The following is a 26,725-nucleotide window of genomic DNA, read 5'->3' as shown; positions in this document are numbered from 1 at the left end:
TTTCCATTACTCGAGCTTTCTGTCAAATACGAAATTAAATGTATCCTTCTGTCGCGTTCTATGTTTCTTTATCAGTTTCGTTTTGTCGCGTTGACGCGCATACACAACTTTCAAAAATGTTGTTATTGTGTGTTGGCGTGTGTGCCAGGACGACACAAAGAAACGTGTTGCATAAACCCGCACGCAAGCCAACGCAACATCATGAAACATCCTAAATTAGCCACAAAAGATAAACCAAAGACAGCCTTTACACCTGACGACATGCTGATATTATTACGTATATAAGAATTAAAACATCACGCAAAATATTTGAAGACGAGTATCAGATGTTATCATTGACGAAATGAAATTTGAAGACAAGTTTTAAATAAAAAAGTATACATCAGTTGACATTTTCGCGGCAATGTTTTTCGCATGTATTAATCATGCTTTTCATAAGTGACGATAAAATGTGAAGAACATGAAAATGTTAATAAATGCAAGGGCCATAACGCCCCTATAATCACCTGACAACTCGTTTTGTAGATTCTCAAAGACATTTGTTTTTAAATTTAGCTCAATATATGCATGTAGAGTCATGCTTTGAGACGGACAGACAAAATATGTCTCCATATACAATTGGCGTTAAAACAATATGAAATCAAAGTAAAGTAAGATGTACCATGAGAATTGAAAAAAAACAACGCATTCTTTATATAAAAATAATAATTGGTTATTAATAAATGCTTGTGAAAAGGAATAAGAATGTCAAAAGAATGTCAAAATGCAGTTCTTCTCAGATGACACTGACCTTTATTCTGTTGACAAAAAGAAACACTAAGATTGTGTTCATCTACAAAGTTTATAGAATATTAAAATAGTTGATAGAGAAATCATTTTATATTGAAGTGTCTAATGTGTCATTTTTCAAAATTGGTGACATGACCTTTGACGTGGAAACAACAAAATGGGATTACGACGACTCTAAGCAACTGTAAAATCATAATTTCAAACGTAACAACGTGATTACATTGTTCACATGTAGATCGATAGAGAAAGGTTTTAACATCTTCTTTTATAACAAGACATTTTAGACTTTGCATTAGTGGATACTACAAGATTAGTTTTGCCTTTGACTCCTGATTAACTTGCATTTGAAACGTCACGTGTATAGTATTGTTTTATTTAATGGTTAAATCTTATTAAAATCATGTCCTGCAAACAATAAGCTTACATTAACCCTAAGCATGCCGGAAAAGAGTGATTCTGCCTTTGCGACCAGTGTAAATCATGATCAGCCTGCACATCCATGCTTTCTGATTAAGATCTGCACTGTTCCTATTCAGTCAGTATCGATTTGGTAAGCAGTCCTTTTAACAGGTAATTGTACTGTCCAAATCGAAAGATGGATAAAAATTCATTATAGAAATTCAGCAGGGTAAGCTTAAAGCTTTTGTAATGATAACAAGCTTATGGCTAATAATTATGTTTATAGTAATTTATTGGCCTTTATTCACATCTGACTTTGATCTGAAGGCTTAAACCTGTTCTTGACTCTGAGGAAAAACTGTTGGATATTTCTGTACTGTGAAATGAAATGGTACTTACGCAAATTTAAATAAATCTGAAATAACGGTGCGGAACGCAAGAATCTGAGAAATGTGTTAGGACATTGACAGGTATAGTGACGGACAGACAGACATACTGAAATATTGAACAAAAGCTCGTAGAACACGAAATCCCCACCCCTTGATGCATTCAGTAACTGCACAAGGAACAGAAATTATTTGGTCACTCTGCACTGGACGTTTGACTTACTGACCTCAGATCAATAATTACGGGTCATTAACCAGTCATAAGTGACCACCGTATCAAATCTGATCTTAGACCAAAGCATTCTCTAGTTATTTGCAAAATATGTTCTACTGTTCTGGGGCGATGTGACGTTGACCTTTGACCTACTGACCTTAAAATCAATAGGGATCATTTACTGGTGATGATCAACCTTCCTATCAAGTTTCGTGATCCTATGCCCAAGCGTTCTTAAGTTATCATCCAGAACGGCTCTACTGTTCTTGGTCAATGCGAACTTGACTTTTGACCTGCTGACCTCAAAATTAATAGGGGTCATCTGCTGGTGATGATCAACCACCCTATCAAATTTCATGATCCTAGGCCCAAACGTTCTCAAGTTATCAGCCAGAAATGGTTCAACTGTTCCGGGTCACTGTGACCTTGACCTTTGACCTACTAATCCCAAAATCACAAGAGTCAACTGCTGGTCATGATCAACCTCCTTGTCAAGTTTCGTGATCCTAGGTCTAAGTGTTCTCAAGTTATCATCCGGAAACCGTTTAACTGTTCTGGGTCATTGTGACCTTGACCTTTCACCTACTGATCTCAAAATCAATAGGGATCATTTGCTGGTAATGTCCAACCTTCTTATAAACTTTCATGATCCTAGGTTTAAGCATTCTTTGGATTCTTATCATCTGGAAACCATAAGCCTGGTTGCATTTTCCATTACTGCTCATGAACAGACTCAATCAAACCGAGTCTGCAATGTTCACTGTTTGCATTGTTGTCGGTGCTTCCGAGGGATCTACTTTCCAGATTTTATCTGTTCTTGGTTAATGTGACCTTGACCTTTGACCTTCTGACCTCAAAATCAATAAGAGTCATTCACTGGTCATGATCAACCTTTGTATCAAGTTTGGTGACCCTAGGCCTACACGTTCTCAAGTTATCGTCCGGAAACTGTTTAACAATTTCGGGTCACTGTGACATTGACCTTTGACTTACTAATCTCAAAATCAATAGGAGTCATTTGCCGGTTATGTCCAACCTTCATATCAACTTTCATTATCCTAGGCCTAAGCGTTCTTGAGTTATCATCCGAAAACTGATTGGTCAACATACCGACCGACCAACCGACCGACAGACCAACCGACATCTGCAAAACTTTTTCAACCCTCTCCCTCATCATTAGTGGAATACTGAAGTCTAACCTGCCATCAAATGATACATAAATTTAAGTTAAGAAAAACTTGTCTTATTTATTAATGAATGACACTGATTATCAATAGACTGTGCGACATGCATTATTTTGAAGAAATATATGAATATCAAACCTTGTGGAAATTATATTACCAGTGGAAGTAAATTAGTAGAAGAGAGTCAGTTTGACCGAGTCTGTTATGAGAGATTGTGAAATAAAACTGACATTTTATTACCTCGGCAAATATTTGTTTCTAATGTACAGGCATATTTTTTACAATTTCGGGTAACCTATTATCATAAAAGATATTTATACTTGTTCGTGAAAAATCTGTCAAAAGCATAAGCGATCCCAAGTGGAGGACGCACTGTCTAATTGCTTATTATATATAACTTAAATGCCTAAAATATAAATCCATATCTATTACATTTTAAGAGTCATGCGAAGAGCTTTATTGTAAAGTAGTGGCAATTGTTACAGTGGCGAGCTTTCTATACCTCAGTCATTTAACAAGAAATTACTATGTGAGACCTTCAAAGTACTCTCCCTCTGACTGTTTTCTTTGTTCTTTCTACTGTGTTCAGGGTTAGGGACTCGAGCCACAATTCCATCGGAATCAAAGAACAGGGCATACATGACCCGCCTGACGCTTCTGCTCCGCGGAGCAATAACGGGCTCTTCCGCGGAGCAATAATGGGCTCTCGTTATTTTCACCTACCCACATTTTGCTAAAAAAAGTACAGCCACGTCTCATCACCTGTAACAATTTTATTGATACGCCTAGATTCTTTGTTTTTATATTTGATGAACAGGGCGGAAACTTTTTCTACCCTCTCCCTCAATAAATGCGATATCCAGCGTGCACAAATCTTACGCAGGTTTAGCCTTTCTTTTAAAATCAGGAAAACATCTGACGAATTAGAGCCCGATATTTCCCCTATCTGCTCCACTGTGCCTCATGTATCTTTCTCGATTATTACTTTCTCAGCATCAATGTCTTTGTCAGACACAGCAGTCAGATGGCGCCCAGGACGGGCTTCATCTTTCTGCTGGTTCTCCCCTCTTTAAAGAGAGATACCCATCAGGCAGTAGTACCGGATGGCAGCGCACTGCCCCCGTACACTTTGTCCATGTCAGCTTTAATTTCTGATGCGCCGATGCCAAGCAGTCCGCTTATCTTCCAATACGACCTCTGCTCTTCGCGAAAACTGCACCTAGATTCAGCCATTTTTTCAGCCAGTATGCTGTACTACATGTATTTCAGCCGCTAATTAAATGTGCTTTTGCACGTGATTTTAGTACGATTTTCGGTCAGTTGGACAGAAAAATCAATGCTCTTTTCATTGATATGCCACACTTGTGGGAGTACGTGTAAATGGTAAAAATACTGGACTGTTGCCGCTACTTTTCAAATGCTCCTCGTATTTAGTAAAACAATATATAGAAAATGCATATGACAACAGCTGTATATTTTGCTCTAGATATTAATTCGAGACTTTTTTAGTAGGATTTGTCCTGCCCAGTCCATAACTCTATCATTCATTAATGGATTTTAATACTTTTGGCACAGATGTTCCCCAGAATGAGACGACTAAGACCCTTAGCAAAAATGTTTCCAGTAATGAGACAACTTGTCATGCACAATACTCAGACTCCTAGCTCAAAGGTCAAGAACACACTTGAAGGTCAAATATCAACATTGATCTTTTCCTGTCAAGTTTTTGTATATATCTTATATATCTGCGACTAACTCTCACATTGTTATTTGTGATTCTTTAAAATACTTTATCACCGAAAGGCAAAATGCCACCACGATCTCATATATTTACATGAAACTTAATGGTTGATCTGTTTCTAGTTTCCAGAATTACGGGAATATTTATTATAATAAGTTTTCGCAGTTTTTCTCTATCACCTTTTTAAACTGTTGCAACGATTTACTTTTGTAAACAACGAAAAGCGAAAGTATTTTTAGATGCTATCATCGCGTGGACAGAACACCAAAATTGTGCATGCGCGTATTTTGCTTCCGTCACTGATAATCAATATAGCACACAGACACATAGCTGGCAAACAGTAACAAAAATGGCTGCCCTAGCGCACTGTAAGGATTCTAGGTAAAGAAATTGGGTATTTAACGGCGAATTTTCTAATATACATATAGACAAACCGTCAGGGAATGTGACACCACTTATTATACATGGATTTAAAGATAATTTTGATGTCTTTTTAATGTATGCAATTCAATGTGCATACTTTGAGGATGGATAGGGTACAATAAACAATTCTGTAGGTATGGCATCAAGGGAGAAATGCCGTTAGTGACCATGATAAACAATATACAAATCCTATGGAGGGAATATGGCACCACTTACTGTACGTCATGTTAAAGAAATTTATATTGTCGATCAGACACATTTAGGCCCAAATTCATATCTTTTGGGATGAACGCCGTTCGGAACACTTTTGAACAGCCCACAGACCCTCTTTTCGGTGGAATGTGACACCGCTTGTTATACATCATTTGAAAGGTATTTATACTGTCTTTCAAATAATGCTCTAAAGGTTCCTACCTTGGAGATGAATTACGCAGACCATTCAATCTTCTACCGTAAGTATTAGGGAAGAAATGCCTTTCGGAGCATTTTATCCATAGACACTTTCTCAGGGAATGTGACACCACTTGCTATACAGCATTTTAAAAGGTATTTATATCTCCTTTCAAATGCGTTTAGGATCAAAGTGCTTTCTCAGGGATTAATTTGGTATATCATTCAATCTTTCACCTCAAGTCTTATTGATTGGATAACGCCGTTCGGAACACTCTTGAACAGCCAACAGACCATATTTCAGAGAATGTGACACCACTTGTTATGCATCATTTGAAAGGTATCTGTACAGTTTTTGAAATGCATTAAGGCTCAGGTTCCAATCCTGGGATGAGTTAGGTAGATCACGCAATCTTCTGCTGTAAGTAGTATGGAGAAAAAGCCGTTCAGAGCCTTTTGAACATCCCACAGACCATCTTTCGGAGAATGCGACACCACTAGCCATACATCATTTTAGAGTTATTTCTAATTTTTTTCGACTGAATTAAGGTTCATGTTTCTATCTTGGGGATAAATTGGGTATTTCAGTTAATCTTCCACATTAAGTCTTCTTGGGTAACGCCGTTCGGATACCTTTAAACTTTCCACAGACCATCTTTCAGGGAATGAGACACCACCACCTTATATCATTCATTTTAAAGGTATTAATACTGTCTTTGAAATGCATTAAAGGCCTAGTTCTTTTCTTAGGGATGAATCGGGTAGATCATGCAATCTTCTACTGTTGGCATTATGGAGAAAGGGCCGTTCAGAGCAATGACCCTCTTTCAGGGAATGTGACACCAGTTTTTACATTTTCTTTCAAACGCATTTACGCGGATATTCCTATCTGGGGGATGAATATGGTATATTGTTAAATCTTGTTCCTTAATTATTCTTTGAAAAAAGCCTTTCGGAGCATTTTGAACAGCCGACAGACCCTCTTTTAGGGATTAAGTATTATGGAGAAAAAGGCCGTTCAGAGCAATTTGAACATCCCACAGACGCTATTTCAGGGAATGTTTCACCGCTTGCCATACATCATTTTACAGGTATTTATATTGTCTTTTAGACGCATTGATGTTGTTTCTATCTTGGGGATTTAAGTAAGTATATCATTCAATCTTTCACCTTAAGTCTTCCTGGAGAAAGCTGCTTGGAACACGTTCGAATAATATCACACAGACCTCTTTCAGGGAATGTTACACCATTTGCATTACATCATTTTAGAAGTATTTATAATGTCTTTCAGACGCATGCACAATCTTGTACCTTAAGTATTGAGGAAGGAATGCCGTTCTGAGTACATTGAACAATCCACAGATACTTTCTTCGTGAATATCACATTACTTGCCATACATCATTTTGAATGTACACAACGTGCTGTCTTGAGTATGAATATGGGAAATGTAGATCATTCAGTCTTCTACGTCACGTCTTTTTGGAGAACGCCGGTCGGAACACGTTTAAGGATCCAACAGACCCTCTTTCAGGGAATGTGACACCACTTATCATACATCATTGTAGAGGTACTTACATTGTCGTTAGACCGAATTTAGGCTCATATTTTTATCTTGGGGATAAAATGGGTATTTCATTCAATCTTTCGACTTAAGTCGTCTAGGAAAACGCCATTTGGAGCGCAATTCAGTGAATGTGACGTCATTTCTTGTACATCATTTTTAAGGTTCAATACTGTCTTTCAAATGTATTAAGGTACATGTTTCTATCATTGGGATGAAAACGTTTGATCTTTCAATATAAATACCTTCAATATGATGTAGAGTAAGTGGTGTTATATTACCTGGCATAAGATTTGTGTGTTGTTTATCATAGTCGCTAATGGCATTTCTCCCTTGATACTATACGTACAAATTGTTTATTACAACATATCCATCCTCAAAGTATGCACTTTGAATTCCATGCATTTAAAAGACATTAAAATTACATTTAAATCCTTGTATAATAAGTGGAACGGTTTGTCTATAAGCTGTTGAAAATACCCTACCGATGATTTACATCGCATGCAAGACCTATATTAGAAATTCGTCGTTAGATACCCAATTTCCTTACCCAGAATCCTTAATGTGCGCTGAGCAGCCATGCCAGCTACGTGTGCGCTCTCATGATTATCATGACGATTCCGCCATGTTCGGTGTTATTTTTTAAATCTCACCCAATGATGTTGGTTAATCGCTTCAATATAAGCTCATATGTCGTATCACCTTTTTTTTTTTTTTTAAAGTTGTGTATTTTCTCCAGAATTATGATAATTATTATTACACTTTTTTCATATTTTCCCCACCAATTTAATAATAAAATGACATCAATTTGAAAGTAAATACCTTTTTACATTTAAAGATGTTGTAAGCAATCAACAACTGTAGATCTTTATATATGCAAATTTCAATTCAAACAATTTGTGCTATAATAACACAATGTATAATTATATAGTACAATATTGTATATACATCATTGTCAAATATCAAAGCATTGTATTCATTATACAATTATGTATTATACTAGTACAGTGGTTGAGATAACAAGTTACATTCCAGTAGGCGGCCTTGTATTGTATGACAATACTTCATTTATTTGTTCGTGTCAGGACAGTCATATCACTTTTTAAAATGTCAACAAATAAGTATATTTTGTATGAAGGCTTAGGTTTCACAAAATGACAAATATGCATAAGATAAAAAGAGGAAGATTTTTTATCACTATAAGTGGGTAAATAACAGCCAAAACTAAATAGTTTTATCATATTACTTTGTAACAACGATGTTTGCTCGCTTGTAAATTTTAGACACACTGTAATATGCTTATTTTAATGACTTTTTGAAAAAAGCGTAAAGTCGTAAAATGAATTAAGATTTATAACAGCAAAACCAGTCGTAATTAGATAAGATGAAATTGGATATTCTATTCATCTGGATATTCTATCTGTAGTTTCAGCTTCAGCTTCAGCGTTTTACCATATTAGAGTAATTGGTTACGTTTACACTACTTAAAAATGGGTATCCGCCCGCTTAGCTCAGTAGGTACAGCGTCGGTCTACGGATCGCGGGGTCGCGAGTTCGATCCTCGGGCGGGGCGTATGTTCTCTGTGACTATTTGATAAACGACATTGTGTCTGAAGTCATTAGTCCTCCACCTCTGATTCATGTGGGGAAGTTGGCAGTTACTTGCAGAGAACAGGTTTGTACTGGTACAGAATCCAGGAACACTGGTTAGGTTAACTTCCCGCCGTTACATGACTGAAATACTGTTGAAAAACGGCGTTAAATCAAAAAACGAACAAACAAAACTTACAAATGGTTTAAACATTCACTTCATCACAAATAAGAGGAATGAATCCATGTTATGTTCCTTGTTTAGTTTTCACATAATTATCTTTAAGCATAAAAATAAAAGGTAAGGGTAGATTTCCCGGAAGCACAGATCGCCCTAAACAGAGACGTAAAGTATTAGAAACAGTAATGATAAAATATAGCAGACGGGTTGCTTCAAATATACAATAAAAAGTACAGTTTAATTTTAATTAAACAAAGTACAAAAATAGGTAAGGGTAGATAATAGGGTAGAATAAACATTTCTAGATATATCTGCAACTTTTAAATCTGATGTAATATTTGAAAAATGAGAGCTGGACAGAATAAAGACATAAACTATCTCTCTCAGTTGGTAAATAGTTAGTATTAATGCATTTTAGTCGTAAAACTTAACAGTTAAAGTTATTAAAGTTTTTAAACATAATAAGTCTTTACCAGTTTTGAATGTTTTCTTACAGTGTCGAATAGAATTTAAACAAATTTCCGTAAGTTGACTGAATTATACAATTCGCCGAATTTTCATCTCTGTCATTTTCATAGGAACATCGTATCCCTTCCATGATGACCAGACCGGTCCTTTAGCACTCTCAGTGCCGTAGTCTCCGTTCAGGTTTGAATGAAGGCATTCCTTATACCACCAGGCACCGTGGTACTTAACCGCGCAGTTATCACTGTGAAAATCATTATCCCTGTCGTATGTAGAGAATTTCATCCCATTTCCCCTTCCGTCTCGTATCAGGCTGTCTCCGGCATTCCCACTATATCCACCAACAAACAATTTGTAACCTGACTCGGCATCGCCTACAGAAAATTCACGATACTGTGCATAAGCCGTTGCTCCATCAGTACTAGCAAGATCTACACGTAGTTCGTATCTATCTTGACTAGTAATTAGATGAATGTAGTGATTACCAAGCCAGAAATTCGTACTAAGATCACCAAAGCCAGTTTCGTATTCGTCCCAAGTCCTATAAAAGTTACTGTCAAAAACTCTCCTTTGTATGACTGTCCATCCGCCGGTAGATGTGTCCATATCGCATCTAACTGATATACCTCTAGCCCTTTGAAACGGATATATGGTATAAATTCCAGTAGCTCGGTAGTCTTTGCTTTGAATATCTCCACAGTCGATTGGTTTTGATTTAAGTTGTTCCATCATAACAGAAATATTTACCGACAACTGTCGTTTTAATTCTGCAACGTCTGCCTTCGTAGCGCATTCATTTTCGGACACCTGATGTACACCGTAGTTAGTCTGCAATTTAACAAGTGGAATGCGAACATTGTCGCTATCTTCAGCAGAAATGAATCCCACAACTACGGCCAAGAATAAAAGCCTTGGATCCATACTACCGAGATACTGGTGTTAAGAAGTCAATGTCTATTTCACATAATAAGCCACAGTCAATAATGAGTAAGGGAAGTAGCATTTCTACTTATATACTTACAAATGTACTTATTTTACGACTGTTTTGATTTTCTACAGATAAAATTCCTGCCATCAATAAACACAAGCAGGAAATTATGTGAAACAATTTGTACAATGTTTTTGACAAGGCATTCAATAAATTTAACAGTTGCATAAACTATAAATACATTTGTACCCCTAGTGACTGATATCTTGTGTTGTCATAAGGACTAATATAGTTTTTTTTATTTTATCTGTTTGAAAATACACATATAGATCTTTATAGATTTAATAGACCTTTCCAAAATATAAGGGTTAATACACTGTCTAAATGAAATTAATGTTTAGCATAAAAATCATAAGGTGTTTTTGCCACCTTAAAGAAGAATAAAATCATGACATTGTTAAAGACAGAAAGGTAAATAAGTCCTGTTTATCTAAAAAATATTATATACTGTATAGACAGGGTTATCATCTCAGCAAAACAAGTGATATAAAATGTTATTATCTTAAAGAAAACAAGATTGTTCTTTTGTCCAAGCGTAAAATTGTAACAACTTACTTATTCGTGGAGAAATTTTGGACTTCTTCTTTAAAATGTATTTCACCTTGAAACGCGATTGGCCCTTCCGATAAATAATAATTCAAACTATTTTAGTAATTCTTTCATGATGTATACATATATCCCATAATAAAAGGTCATAAAAATGCAGATAAACACAAATTTAATATGCTGCTTTATGTAATAAAGTCTATAAGCCTTAAAGGGTATTAGTATCTTAAAACGTAAACAGAAGATTAAGTTCTGGTGGATTTGTCTGATTGTTTAGGAAAAAGAAAGGTCTGACCGAAATATGGTCTTGCTATATACATCTAACAAATATGACCATAGATTTTCTTTCTGATCTTCTTCCTGGTATGTTTGACAAGGAGGAAGAGTTGGTAATCCAAACAAGACATGATTGGTTAAACAGTTCGATGGTGTTCACTACATATCCTAAATATGGTCCAGGAAGTATTATGTGAGTAAAGAAGTGTTTTCTACTTCATTTGTAAATGGTCAAGAATATCATTAAACTATTGTTAGTACATGACTGGCAAAAATGAGCTTACACAATCGAGATACTGACAAATTGGAAGTAATGATTGTGTAGAATCCTGTTAAAAGCATCCTGAATTATCAACCAATATACATTCACATAACGTTGTTTTTGCCGATATATATATTTTACTTTTGTACATGTAAGTTTTAACAATTTTACTTGTACTTCTTGCTTTTAATTTACGGCTGAACGATGGGCCGGGGCGTTATCATGTAGCAGCTTGATGCCATGCGCCCCTATACTTGGTGCATTGCTGTGAAGTGGTCGAGAACAGCAGAGGACGTTTTCTTTGTTCTTTCTACTGTGTTCAGGGTTAGGGACTCGAGCCACAATTCCATCGGAATCAAAGAACAGGGCATACATGACCTGCCTGACGTTTCTACTCCGCGGAGCAATAACGGGCTCTTCCGCGGAGCAATAATGGGCTCTCGTTATTTTCCCCTACCCACATTTTGCTAAATAAAGTACAGCCACGTCTCATCACCTGTAACAATTTCTTTGATACGCCTAGATTCTTTGCTTTTATATTTGACGAACAGGGCGGAAACTTTTTCTACCCTCTCCCTCAATAACTGCGATATCCAGCGTGCACAAACCTTACGCAGGTTTAGCCTTTCTTTTAAAATCAGGAAAACATCTCACGAATTAGGGCCCTATATTTCCCCTATCTGCTCCACTGTGCCTCTTGTATCTTTCTCGATTATTACTTTCTCAGCATCAATGTCTTTGTCAGACACAGCAGTCAGATGGCGCCCTGGCTTCATCTTTCTGCTGGTTCTCCCCTCTTTAAAGAGAGATACCCATCAGGCAGTAGTACCGGATGGCAGCGTACTGCCCCCGTACACTTTGTCCATGTCGGCTTTAATTTCTGATGTGCCGATGCCAAGCAGTCCGCTTATCTTTCAATACGACCTCTGCTCTTCGCGAAAACTGCACCTAGATTCAGCCATTTTTTTCAGGCAGTATGATATACTACATGTATTTCGGCTGCTAATTAAATGTGATTTTGCAAGTGATTTTAGTTCGATTTCCGGTCAGTTGGACAGAAAAATCAAGGCTCTTTCCATTGATATGCAACACTTGAGGGAGTACGTGTAAGTGGTGAAAATACTGGACTGTTGCCACTACTTTTCAAATGCTTCTCGTATTTAGTAAAACAATATATGGAAAATGTGCATATGACAACAGCTGTATATTTTGCACTAGATATTAATTCGAGACTTTTTTAATAGAATTTGTCCTGCCAAGTTCATAACTCTATCATTCATTAATGGGTTTTAATACTTTTGGCACAGATGTTCCCCAGAATGAGACGACTTAGACCCTTAGGAAAAATGTTTCCAATAATGAGACTTCTTGTCATGCACAATACCCAGACTCTTAGCTCAAAGGTCAAGAACACACTTGAAGGTCAAATATCAACATTGATCTTATCCTGTCAAGTTTTTGTATATATCTTAATGCGACTAACTCTCACATTGTTATTTGTGATTCTTTAAAATATTTTATCACCGAAAGGCAAAATGCCACCACGATCTCATATATTTACATGAAACCTAATGGTTGATCAGTTTCTAGTTTCAAGAATTACGGGAATATTTATTATAATAAGTTTTCGCAGTTTTTCTCTATCATCTTTTTAAACTGTTGCAACGATTTACTTTTGTAAACAACGAAAAGCGAAAGTATTTTTAGATACTATCATCGCGTGGACAGAAAACCAAAATTGCGCATGCGCTTTTTTTGCTTCCGTCACTGATAATCAATATAGCACACAGACACATAGTTGGCAAACAGTAACAAAATGGCTGCCCTAGCGCACTGTAATGATTCTAGGTACATGTAAAGAAATTGGGTATTTAACGGCGAATTTTCTAATATACATATAGACAAACCGTCAGGGAATGAGACACCACTTATTATTCATGGATTTAAAGATAATTGTGATGTCTTTTAAATGTATGCAATTCAATTTGCATACTTTGAGGATGAATAGGGTACAATAAATAATTATGTAGGTATGGCATCAAGGGAGAAATGCCGTTAGCGACCATGATACACAATACACAAATCCTATGGCAGGGAATATGGCACCACTTACCGTACGTCATGTTAAAGAAATTTATATAGTCGATCAGACACATTTAGGCCCAAATTCATATCTTTTAGGATGAACGCCGTTCGGAACACTTCTGAACAGCCCACATACCCTCTTTTCGGGGGAATGTGACACCGCTTGTTATACATCATTTGAAAGGTATTTATATTGTCTTTCAAATAATGCTCTAAAGGTTCCTAACATGGAGATGAATTACGTAGACCATTCAATCTTCTACCGTAAGTATTAGGGAAGAAATGCCGTTCGGAGCATTTTATTCATAGACACTTTCTCAGGGAATTTTAGAGTTATTTCTATTTTATATCGACTGAATTAAGGTTCATGTTTCTATCTTGGGGATAAATTGGGTATTTCAGTCAATCTTCCACATTAAGTGTTCTTGGGTAACGCCGTTCGGAAACCTTTAAATTTTCCACAGACCATCTTTCAGGGAATGAGACACCGCCTTATATCATTCATTTTAAAGTTATTAATACTGTCTTTGAAATGCATTAAAGGCCTAGTTCCTTTCTTGGGGATGAATTAGGTAGATCATACAATCTTCTACCGTTGGCATATTGGAGAAAGGACCGTTCAGAGCAATGACCCTCTTTCAGGAAATGTGACACCAGTTTTCAGATATCATCTTAAAAGTATTTACATTTTCTTTCAAACGCATTTACGCGGATATTCCTATCTTGGGGATGAATATGGTATATTGTTAAATCTTGTACCTTAATAATTCTTTGAAAATGCTTTTCGGAGCATTTGGAACAGCCGACAGACCCTCTTTTACGGATTAAGTATTATGGAGAAAAAGACCGTTCAGAGCAATTTGAACATCCCACAGACGTTATTTCAGGGAATGTTTTACCGCTTGCCATACATCATTTTACAGGTATTTATATTGTCTTTCAGACGCGCTGATGTTGTTTCTATCTTGGGGTTTAAAGTAGGTATATCATTCAATCTTTCACCTTAAGTCTTGTTTGAGAAAACCGTTTGGAACACTGTCGAATATCACCCAGACCCTCTTTCAGGGAATGTGACACCATTTGCATTACATCATTTTAGAAATATTTATATTGTCTTTCAGACGCATGCAGACTCACGTTTCTATCTTGGGAATGAATAGGGTAGATGATTCCTTAAGTACCTTAAGTATAGATGAAGGAACGCCGTTCTGAGTACATTGAACAGTCCACAGATGCTTTCTCAGTGAATATGACATCACTTGCAATACTTCATTTTTAATGTATTTATATCTTCTCATTTCAAATGAATTTCTGCAATCTTGGGTATGAATATGGTAAATGTATTCTACGTTACGTCCTTTTGGAGAACACCGGTCGGAGCACGTTTGAAGATCCAACAGACCCTCTTTCAGGGAATGTGATACTACTTACCATACATCATTTTAGAGGTATTTACATTGTTTTTCGACTGAATTTAGGCTCATGTTCTTGTTTTTATCCTGGGGATAAAATGGGTATTTCATTCAATCTTTCGTCTTAAATCGTCTTGGAGAACGCCGTTTGGAGCGCCTTTAAACATCATACAGACCATCTTTCAGGGAATGTGATGCCATTTGTTATATTAAAGGTATAATACTGTCTTTCATAAATACTGTATTCATTAAATTCTGTATTAAGGTACAGGTTCCTATCTTTGGTTGAAAACGTTTAATCTTTCAATAAAAATACCTTTAACATGATGTACAGTAAGTGGTGTCATATTCCCTGGCTTAGGATTTGTGTGTTGATTATCATGGTCGCTTATGGCATTTCTCCCTTGATACCACACGTACAAATTGTTTATTACACCATATTCATCCTGAAAGTATGCACTTTGAATTACATGCATTTAAAAGACATTAAAATTACCTTTAAATCCATGTATATCCTGAGGTGTCACATTCCCTGACAGTTTGTCTATAAGCTGTTGAAAATACCCCAACGATGATTTACATCGCATGCAAGACCTATATTACAAAATTCGTCATTAAATACACAATTTCTTTACCAGTTACCTGTCATGAACAGACTCAATCAAACCGAGTCTGCTATTATTCTACTTGGTTGCATTCTATGCTTCCAAAGTATTTTTGTACAGATTTTATTTACCCAGGATCATTAATGTGCGCCGAGCAGCCATGCCAGCTACGTGTGCGCTCTCTTGATTATCATGACGATTCCGCCATGTTTGGTGTTTTTTTAAAATCTCACCCAATGATGTGTGGGTTAATAGCTTTAATATAAGCTCATGTGTCATATCACCTATATTTTGAAAAAAGAAACGCTTGTGTATTTCCTCAAGAATTATGATGCTTATTTTTACAATTTTTCATTTTTTTCCCCACCAGTTTAAAAATAAAAGGTCATCAAAATTGAAAGTAAATACCTTTTTACATTTATAGATGTTTTGAGCCATCAACAACTGTATATATATATATATATATATATATATATATATATATATATATATATATATATATATATATATGCAAATTTTAATTCAAACATTGCGCGTTATAAAACATATTGTATAATTATATAATATAAAATTGTATATACACCATTGACAAATATCAGATCATTATATTATACCGTGGTTGAGATAATAAGTTACCTTCCAGTAGGCGGCTTCGAATTGCATTGCAATACTTCATTCATTTCTCGTATCATTTTTGAAAATGTCAACAAATATGCATAAAGGCTTAGGTTTCACAAAATGACAAATATGCATAAGATAAAAAGAGGAAGATTTTTTTTCACTAGAAAGTGGGTAAATAACAGCCAAAACTAAATAGTTTTATCATATTACTTTGTAACAACGATGTTCGCTGGCTTGTAAATTTTAGACACTCTGTAATATGCTTATTTTTATGACTTTTTGAAAAAAGCGTGAAGTCGTAAACTGAATGCAAAACTATTCGTAATCTTTTGAAATTTGATATTCTATTTGTTTAAAAATGTACTTTCAGCTTCAACGTTTTACAATATTAGCATAAAATCAAGTGTTGTGAGAGTACATTGGTTAAGTTTACACTACTTGAAAAATGGATTAAACAGTCACTTCGTCACAAATAAGGTTATGTTCCTTGTTTAGTTTTTGAAGAATTATCTTTTAGCATAAAAATATAAGGTTAGGATAGATTTCCCCCCTAAACATAGACAGAAGGCTATGCATCGCAGAGTAGGCCCGCAACAACAACAACAAAAATCAATAATTACAAAATATAGCAGATGGGTTGCTTAAAAAATTCAACAAGTACAGTTTAATTTAAATTATGCAAAATACAAAAATTGGTAAGGGTAGAAAAAAGGGTAGAATAAAACATTTTAGATATTTAAATGGTAAATAACTAGTTATAATGAATTTTAGTTTACATGCCGTCTTTACTATTCGTTTAGTCGTAAATACTTAGCAGTTAAAGTTATTAAACACAATGAGTCATTACCAGTTTTGAATATTTTCTTACAATCGTTCAGTTTGAGTGTCGAATAGAATTTCCGTAAGTTCACTGAATTATACAATTCGCCGAATTTTCATCGCTGTCATTTTCATTGGAACATAGTATCCCTTCCATGATTCCCAGACCGGACCTTTAGCAAATTCAGTGTTGCCGTAATCTCCGTTTAGGTTTGAATAATGGCATTCTTTATACCACCAGGCACCGTGATACTTAACAGCGCAGTTATCATTGTTAATATCATTATCTCTGTCATATGTAGAGAACTTCATCCCATTTCCACTTCCGTCTCGTATCAGGCTGTCTCCGGCATTCCCACTGTATCCACCAACAAATAATTTATAACCTGACTCGGCATCGCCTACAGAAAATTCACGATACTGTGCATAAGCCGTTGCTCCATCAGCACTAGTAAGATCAACACGTAGTTCGTATCTATCTTGACTAGTAATTAGATGAATGTAGTGATTACCAAGCCAGAAATTCGTACTAAGATCACCAAAGCCAGTTTCGTATTCGTCCCAAGTCCTGTAAAAGTTACTGTCAGAAACTCTCCTTTGTATGACTGTCCATCCGCCGGTAGATGTGTCCATATCGCATCTAACTGATATACCTCTAGCCCTTTGAAACGGATATATGGTATAAATTCCAGTAGCTCGGTAGTCTTTGCTTTGAATATCTCCACAGTCGATTGGTTTTGATTTAAGTTGTTCCATCATAACAGAAATATTTACAGACAACTGTCGTTTTAATTCTGCAATGTCTGCCTTCGTAGCGCATTCATTTTCGGACACCTGATGTACACCGTAGTTAGTCTGCAATTTAACAAGTGGAATGCAAACGTTGTCGCTTTCTTCAGCTGAAATGAATCTCACAACTAGGGCCACGAATAAAAACCTTGGATCCATACTACCGAGATACTAGTGTTAAGAAGTCAATTTCTGTGTCACGTAATAAGCCACAGTCAGTCGAAAAACGAAAATAATGAGTAAGGCAAGTATAATTTCTACTTTTATACTTACACATGCACTTATTTTACGACTGTTTTGATTTTCTACAGATAACATTCCTGCCATCAATAAACACAAGCAGGAAATATTGTGAAACAATTTGTACAATGTTTTTGACAAGGCATTCGATAAATTTAACAGTTGCATAAAAATATAAAAACATGTACCCCTAGTGACTGATATCTTGTGTTGTCATAAGGACTAAAATAGTTTTTTTTTATTTTATCGGTTTACACGTATAGATCTTTATAGATTTAAAAGACCTTTCCAAAATATAAGGGTTAATACACTGTCTAAATGAAATTAACGTTTAGCATAAAAATCATAAGGTGGTACTTTTGCCACCTTAAATCATAAGGTGTTTTTGCTACCTTAAAGAAGAATAAAATCATGACATTGTTAAAGACAGAAAGGTAAATAAGTCCTGTTTATCTAAAAAAATATTATATACTGTATAGACAGGATTATCATCTCAGCAATACAAGTGATATAAAATGTTTTTATTTTAAAGAAATAAAGACTGTTCTTTTGTCCAAGCGTAAAGTTGTAACAAATTACTTGTTCGTGGAGAAATTTTGGACTTCTTCTTTAAAATGTATTTCACCTTGAAACGCGATTGGCCCTTTCGATAAATAATAATTCAAACCATTTTAGTAATTCTTTTATGATGTATACATATATGTGATATCCCATAATAAAAGGTCATAAAAATGCAGATAAACACAAATTTAATATGCTGCTTTATGTAATAAAGTCTATAAGCCTTGAAGGGTATTAGTATCTTAAAATGTAAACAGAAGATTAAGTTCTGGTGGATTTGTCTGATTGTTTAGGAAAAAGAAAGGTCTGACCAAAAAAATGGTCTTGCTATATACGTCTAATAAATATGACCATAGATTTTCTTCCTGATCTTCTTCCTGGTATGTTTGACAAGGAGGAAGAGTTGGTAATGCAAACAAGACATGATTGGTTAAACAGTTCGATGGTGTTCACTACATGTCCTAAATATGGACCAGGAAGTATTAGGTGAGTAAAGAAGTGTTTTCTACTTCATTTGTAAATGGTCAAGAATATCATTAAACTATTGTTAGTATATGTCTGGCAAAAATGAGCTTACACAATCGAGATACTGACAAATTGGAAGTAATGATAGTGTAGAATCCTGTTAGGAGCATCATGAATAATCAACCAATATACATTCACATAACGTTGTTTTTGCCGATTTATATATATTCTACTTTTGTACATGTAAGTTGTAACAATTTTACTTGTACTTCTTTCTTTTAATTTATGAATAGTTTATTGGTCACTGAGGCGTGTAAGAATTCCTCCTCTTTGAAACCCAACGTCTGATTTTCATTTCGGTTATTTTCAACGGGCCTTCATTTCCTTTAAATGTCTCCCAGACTGGACCTTTTGCCGCTGTAGCACCATACTTTCCATTTAAATTGGAATCATGACACTTTCCATACCACCAAGCCCCAGTATATGCCTGTGCACAGTGTCCGCTGTAATTATCATTATCCCGATCTTTTGTAGAAAATGGTCGGCCATTATGATGTGCTAGACTGTCCCCAGCGTTTCCACTGTAACCATCGACAGTGAGCTTGTATCCGGAATCAACACTGCCGACCGCAAATACATTATATGCCGCATATGCAGTCATATCGTCCACACTTTTAAGATCGACACGCAATTCGTACCATCCTTGTGAAGTAAGTGTATGTATCTGCTGATTTCCTAACCAAAAGTTGTTGCTTAGATTTCCAAACCCAATCTGATAATCGTTCCAAGTCTTATAAAAGTCACTGTTTGACACTCTTCTTTGTATAACAGTCCATCCGCCGTCGACTGTATCCATGTCACATCTCACAGGAAATCCCATAGTTCCGTCGGGATATATCGTATAAACACCTGTGGTCTTGTGTCCAACATGCTTAATATCCTGACAATCTCGAATTCTAGATTCGGTACCCAGTGATTGAAATAGTTTTTCTATTCTTTGATTATATTCGTTTAAAATCTTTGAAATGTTAATGGCAAGTGTCTGTTTGTCTGTTTCACAATGGTTATTTATTGCTTGGGTAGCACAGCAGTTGTTGATATTAATTATAGGTTTACCGAAAGGTTCTTCGTACATGTATGTGGAAATAAATCCTAACGTTGTAGCAAACAGTATTATTTTTAACATCATGGTGATCTTTCATATTTCTCCGTGCTAAATGACAAAATGTGAAAGGATTGATATGTTTGTAAAGACTGATCGTGCTAAGTGGCGGAAAATACTACTTCATTGAATGTGTCATTAAATCTTATAGCACGTTTTGTATCATCTGTGGAGCGGCCATGTTCGAACGCTTATGAACTCTGTTTTCAGACAATAAACTTACAAGCATTCATCAATATTCATTGTTTATAAACATTACATCTTCTGACATATATTTAATAACAGTACCTTCTTGATATGATATCCCTGATATTTGTTTAAATTCTGATTTTTACTATAATACCGTGTCATTGTGTGAAAAGGAATCCAGTTTTCTTATTTAAAATACCAATATTATCAAGCAACAGTTTTCGTAACAGTATGGCCTTATTCTATATTCGTTTAAAGCCTCTATTGTAACACGAATTTGCAGACCAATTACATTTAATTTAAAGCCTTGTAAATAGCACAGCGAAAATGTCAGTAAAATTTATACGAATTTAAGCCAAAAGGAGATCTGTATTGTGATAAATCTACTAATTTTTAGGATAAATTTAAAAATACATAAGTAAGTTTATGGGTTTATAAATTTCTTAGCACTTAATTTCATGCAAACAAAATGTTGTCATCAAAATGTCACAAGTGAATAACCCATACCTATTTCTAATTCTGTTTCAGGAAAAGCTTAAATGTTTAAATGAATACCACGTAAGAATTATCGTTTGTATTATTGCTTTAAATATGATTCCTACATTCACTGTTTAGCGTTTTCTTTTCTTCTGGAAATATCATAAACTTTGAGATAGAATGATTAAGAATTGGTCTAATCCTAAGACTTAAATGGTAGTCTTAAAAGTATTTTTTGTTGTTGTTTAATTTAATGTGCTTAAAGGTCAAGATCACACTTGGAGGTCAAATGTCAATAGGTTATTTTTTCTTGTCTTGTCAATACCTTTGTCATCCATTAAAGCTGGGCATTGTGCTCACTGCTACAAGTAGACACCGTCGTTTATATGACTGAAAAATTGTTGAAAAAGACGTTAACCCCCCCCCCCCCACACACACACACCATTGTAGGATTTTAAATATTACTTGGCACATATATTCCTCATAATGAGACAATGTGTCGTTTGCAAAATCCAGACCCTTGCTTAAAATCAAGGTCACACTTTAAGGTCAAAGGTAAACATAGTATTAACTCTGTTGCGAGTCCGGTTCAAAACTCTGCCCTCCACTGAGTAATTACAATATTACTTGTCACATTGTTTCCCATAAACAGACAAATGCTATGCGCAATACCCAAATTACTAGCTGAAAGGTAAAGGCCACACTTGGAGGCCAAATATCAATACCTTTTTTTTCTCAGCTCAAAGGTCAAGGTCACACTCTGAGGTCTAAGGTATTTGCTCTGTCCAGTCCATAACCCTGTAATCCACCAAAATAATATTACTATTACTTGTCATGAATGTTCAGCCTAATTAGAGAATGTGTTATGCACAAAATCCAGATCCCTAGCTCAATGGTCCAGGTTACACTTGGAGGTCAAAAGTAAAAGAAACATTTATCCTGAATCTTGGACCAAGGGAATAATAGTACCTATATTCAAGAAGAGTGACAAATAAAATCCGTGCAATTATAGGAGGATAACGTTAGTCAATAGCATTGCTAAAATATTCTCCCTTGTTCTCAGAAACAGATTGAATCAATGGTGTGAATCTGAACATATATTTAGTGATTACCAATTTGGTTTTAGGGATACGAAAAGCACAACAGACTGTATATTCCTTCTTCACTGTATTATTCAGAAAGTGTTATATGATAAAAGAAAATTATATTATGCTTTTATAGACTATGAAAAAGCCTTTGATACAGTAATTAGAGAAGCACTATGGTTCAAGCTAGTGATGTTTGTACCAATGTTGATCTAAATAATTTGTCAGATTACGATCTGAACCAAATATGTGTATTTATTTTACTCTTTGCAGACGATATGGTTATATTTTCTACTGAGGCTAACACCTTACATGATCATCTTAATTATATATATGATTACTCTAAACAATGGGGCCTAAAAGTAAATATCAATAATACTAAAATTTGTATATTTGAAAAACGCAAATCCCAAGTTCAGCGCCAGTGGCACATCGATAATGAATCTATCGTAGTTGTTGATAGTTTCTGTTATTTAGGTATTACTTTTGTATCAAACGGCAATATGTCTAGAACAGTTAAAATTCTTTCAGATCAGACACTTAAAGGTATGAACAATCTTCTAAGTCTTTTCAAAAGAATTGCTATCGATGTTAAAACAAAATGCAAACTTTCTGATGCATTGGTCTTACCTATTATTCTCTATTCATCAGAGGTATGGGGCATCTATAGTCCCAAAGAGGTGGATTAGTTACATATTAAATTTTGCAGAACTGTATTAGGTGTGGAGTCACAAACACCAAATTATGCAGTTTTGGGTGAACTAGGAAGATTCCCCCCTTTACTTAGTTGTCAAGAAAGAGCTTTTAAGTATTTCACTAAAATTAAATGTAACCCTGATTCTCATATGTACAAGTTATTTACTAGCCAATGTGAAAGTGTCAATACTCAAAACTGTGCTCACGGTGTTAAGAAACTTATAGACGATTTAGGATTCAGTAAATTATGGAATAACTTTAACAGAGAGGTGAACTATTTTCCCATTTTGTCACAAAGAATAAGAGATCAATTTATTCAACATTGGCATACCACAATAAGAGTTATGTCTAAGCTGTCGTATTACATAAACTATCAACCAGTCTTTGAATATGAGGAATATTTAAATATAATTAAAGGTGACAAGATGATAAAACAGTTTACGTTTTTTAGATTAAGTAGTCACAATTTAGCCATTGAAACTGGTCGTTACCATGGTATTGAGAGACAAAATAGGATATGTGAGTATTGTAATATGCATGCAGTAGAAAGTGAATACCATTTTCTGTTAATTTGCCCTAAGTACTCCAATATACGTAAAATATTTTACAAACACTTCATAGCTTTCCTTAGCAAGGTTTAACAATCTAATGTCAAGTTAAAACCAATCGACTCAAATTTCAAAAGATCTATGTGAAGCTTTCAAAGTAAGAAATGATAATGTAATGTAATTTATCTTTATGTCCAATATTTAGCTGTTTCTCCAATTTAAAACATTAATATTAATTTAAAGGATTACTTTAGTTATTTGCAAATATCTAAAAATAAGCATAAGGACCCTTACAATTTTATTTGACAATATGATAGAAATAAGGTAAATATTCAAAACTCTTAAGAAAATTTAGTAAATTCTAAACTTGATTTTTTCTAAATGCGAAAACTTTACTGAAGTGTTATGTTTATATTATGTTTTACCTTATCCATAATTTGTGTTTATGATAGTGTTTAGTTATTCAGCTTAACCTTTTCGGCTTAGATGGTTTCAATACTCCCTAATTCATAGGTTTGGGTATCTGCCTTTTAAATTTGTTTGTTGACAGTTTCTATGATATGCAGGCTCCGTCATTTCGGATACCCTCGCTAAATTCTAGTAAATTTGTTCTTCATTGTTTTTTCGTTTAGGATTAGTCCACTATTTTATCTGGGTACGATACTCTACTTTTCATGGAATTCCAATACAGTCATTAAGGGTTCCATGTACAACGCCATATGATCACATCTGAGGATGTCCCTAAATTGAATTTTGGTACTTGTAACGTGTGCAACCCGCGGCCAGAAATGACGTGGACAGTAGCCTGCATTTCCACTACCGTCCACGGACAGGCTCAGTCAGACCAAGTCTGCAATATTTCCTTTTTTGTGTATGGCGACCCGAGGAGTCTCTACTTTTTCTGTTTTAGGCATGGCAACCGTTTAGATAAAACATTAATTGATCATGTGGATATACCCATTTGAGTTACCTTTTGTGGGATTTAATTATGTCTCCCACACAGTGTTGGTCAGTCTGTATGTCTGTCACAAATCTTGTCCGCACTCTAAGTCAAACATTTCTCATGCGATCTTCACCAAACTTGAACAAAATGTATTTGCCAATAAGTCCTCGGCCAATTCCGATAACTAGCCAAATCGGCCCAGGCACTTCGGAATTATGACCCTTAAAACTACATCTGCGCTACTGATTGACGGCATTCATCTCGGGCCAGGCAGTTCAGAAGTTACCAACGACGCATGTCAGAGGTTCCCCCACCCACCAAATTATATTCAAAATTTTTTAATTTATGATCACATTAGATCATTTACGTGTGTTGAGATTGTTTGCCTGTAGAGTGTGTCTGCTATCCTTTCTTTTTCTGTTTAGTATGCCATTGGATAGAAACCTTTATAAACAGATATCACAAAATATAAGCGGCTGTGCCGTACACACAACACAATATATACACAACGGCTGTGCCGTATGTACAAACAAACTATTGAGTGCACGATAGATCATCTCAAATGATTTCGAATGCTCTGCTTAATACTAGGATTTTTATTATATACCGCCATATGGTATCAAAATGCTCCAGGTGATAGGTTGTGCGTCCTTTCTTATGCTGGGACCTCGTAACAACGTCATGCGTTCACAATCCAGCTTAAATAAATTGGTATAAACTCATCTAAACAATATCTCGACAATTTAAGGAGAATGCTTTGGATATCTGAATTGTTAAACACAAGTGTTTATCTTAAAAATACTACTGTTTTGCAAAACTGTTGGCTAACCATCGAAGACTTGCTGAGCAAAACAATTAGGAATATATTTCAAATTAATAAAGTTATCTGTTAAATTTTACAAACACTTTGTTAAGCATACTTTCCTAGACATAACCCTTATACAGCGAACAACACAGTGGATAAACACAACATTTTGAGTAAACATTCTTTAATTAAATATACATTTGATTATAAACGTAGAATAATACGTTACAACAACAAAAGTAAACAGCGTCTTGTTCACTACTTTATATTTTCTATGTCACTATTCACAAGTCATTTCCTTGTATATTCAGTGACCGAGTTATCAATGTATCTTCTAGTTGCTTGTATGTCAACTGTCAACGGATCTGCACCAGGTTTTCGAAGCTCACTGAATTTAACATAAATATTATGAATAAGTAAGAAAGTTATTATTTTCTGTCTGATAATTGTGAAGTTATCAAGTTAGGTTTCCGAAAATATAAAATATCCAGAAAATAGATGTGATACTTATTCCGTTATCGTTGAACTAGGGCGAATCTCATGTGTTCGATGTCCAGCGCCGAATTTTCATTTCTGTCACTTTTAACGGATCGTCTTTTGGTCTAAATAAAGTCCATTCTGGACCAGTTTCATCTGTAGCGCCATACTTCCCGTTCAGATTTACTTGATCACATGCATTGTACCACCAGCCCCCCATATGAATTACAGCGCAGTTGCCTGTGCTCTTGTCGTTATCCTTGTCCTTTGTAGAAAATTTTTGACTGTTATGATATGAAAGACTGTCTCCCGCGTTGCCACTATAACCGTCTACTGTGAGTTTGTATCCCGAGTTTACATCGCCAACCGAGAAAACATTATACTGCGCATATGCGATAATACTATACATACTTTCAAGATCAACACGCAACTCATACCACCCTTGTCCGGTTATTTTATGTATCTGCTGATTTCCTAACCAAAAGTTCCCGCTAAGATTTCCAAACCCTATCTGATAGTCATACCAGTCCTGAGAAAAGTCACTATAAGATATTCGTTTCTGTAAAACAGTCCATCCTCCTCCGGCCGTATCCATGTCACATCTCACTTGAAATCCCATGGTTCCTTCAGGGTATATCATGTAAACACCTGTGATTTCATTTCCTAAATGTTGAATGTCTTGGCAGTCCCGAGGTTTTGATTCAGTATTCAACGCTCGAAAAATTTCTTTTAGTTCCCGCTGATGTCCGTTTAGAATTTCCGAAAGGTTACTGAACAGTCTTTCGTTGTCTACGTTACACTTAACATCGGTCCTTTGGTCCGAGCAGCAGCTGTTTATGTTAATTACGTGGTTACCGATCTGTTCACTATCACTTGCAGTAATCAGTTTTATAAAAAGCGCAAACAACATAACATTTTGATCCATTCTACATTTCGTCATCTTTCAGAACTGAGTCAACATAACATGGTATTGTTTGTAAGCGCTTTTATACCAGCCAAAATCAATGTGTTTGCCATTCATTTTATCAAAAAATGCAAATGAATTAGAGGGCGTGTTTTAGTATCTGTCCTTCGAATGGTATTTTGATATACTCGGAAGGAAAGCTAGTAAATGCATTGGGTTTTGGATGGAGGCGAGTACAGGTGTGTCTTAGATTTTATCTATTGTTTTGCACAAGTGAAGTGTGCAGTTAGTCTGAATTGTTTTGTAGCAAGTATGTTCATTTGGCCTTATGTCTGAACCTTTTAAGAGTTAAATACTGGCATGTATATTAAAGTATAATTCCAGTGTATTTCTTATATAAATTTAATTAGATATTTTTGTTATTTTTAAAGGTTATTGCCATTTAT

At 35.3% G+C, this 26,725-nt stretch overlaps 4 protein-coding genes across 4 annotated transcripts; all 4 read right to left on the bottom strand.

Annotated features, from left to right (window-relative positions):
* Positions 1-9,078: 9,078 nt before the first annotated feature.
* Positions 9,079-10,321, bottom strand: LOC123537373 (fibrinogen C domain-containing protein 1-B-like). The gene has a single exon (XM_045321071.2). It carries the CDS (start codon positions 10,243-10,245, stop codon positions 9,397-9,399), a length of 849 nt encoding a protein of 282 aa, XP_045177006.1. The 5' UTR covers positions 10,246-10,321; the 3' UTR covers positions 9,079-9,396.
* Positions 10,322-16,747: 6,426 nt separating this feature from the next.
* LOC123536711 (microfibril-associated glycoprotein 4-like) lies at positions 16,748-18,026 on the bottom strand. Its single transcript, XM_045320086.2, has one exon. It carries the CDS (start codon positions 17,884-17,886, stop codon positions 17,035-17,037), a length of 852 nt encoding a protein of 283 aa, XP_045176021.1. The 5' UTR covers positions 17,887-18,026; the 3' UTR covers positions 16,748-17,034.
* Positions 18,027-18,362: 336 nt separating this feature from the next.
* LOC123536710 (microfibril-associated glycoprotein 4-like) lies at positions 18,363-20,267 on the bottom strand. The gene has a single exon (XM_045320085.2). It carries the CDS (start codon positions 20,180-20,182, stop codon positions 19,295-19,297), a length of 888 nt encoding a protein of 295 aa, XP_045176020.2. The 5' UTR covers positions 20,183-20,267; the 3' UTR covers positions 18,363-19,294.
* Positions 20,268-24,942: 4,675 nt separating this feature from the next.
* LOC123536614 (fibrinogen C domain-containing protein 1-A-like) lies at positions 24,943-26,348 on the bottom strand. The gene has a single exon (XM_045319938.2). The coding sequence runs from the start codon at positions 26,313-26,315 to the stop codon at positions 25,437-25,439; it is 879 nt and encodes a 292-aa protein (XP_045175873.2). The 5' UTR covers positions 26,316-26,348; the 3' UTR covers positions 24,943-25,436.
* Positions 26,349-26,725: the final 377 nt, after the last annotated feature.

The sequence above is a fragment of the Mercenaria mercenaria genome, chromosome 17, assembly GCF_021730395.1.
Source record: "Mercenaria mercenaria strain notata chromosome 17, MADL_Memer_1, whole genome shotgun sequence".
Lineage (NCBI taxonomy): Eukaryota > Metazoa > Mollusca > Bivalvia > Venerida > Veneridae > Mercenaria > Mercenaria mercenaria.
This window is presented reverse-complemented; position numbering and strand designations above follow the sequence as displayed.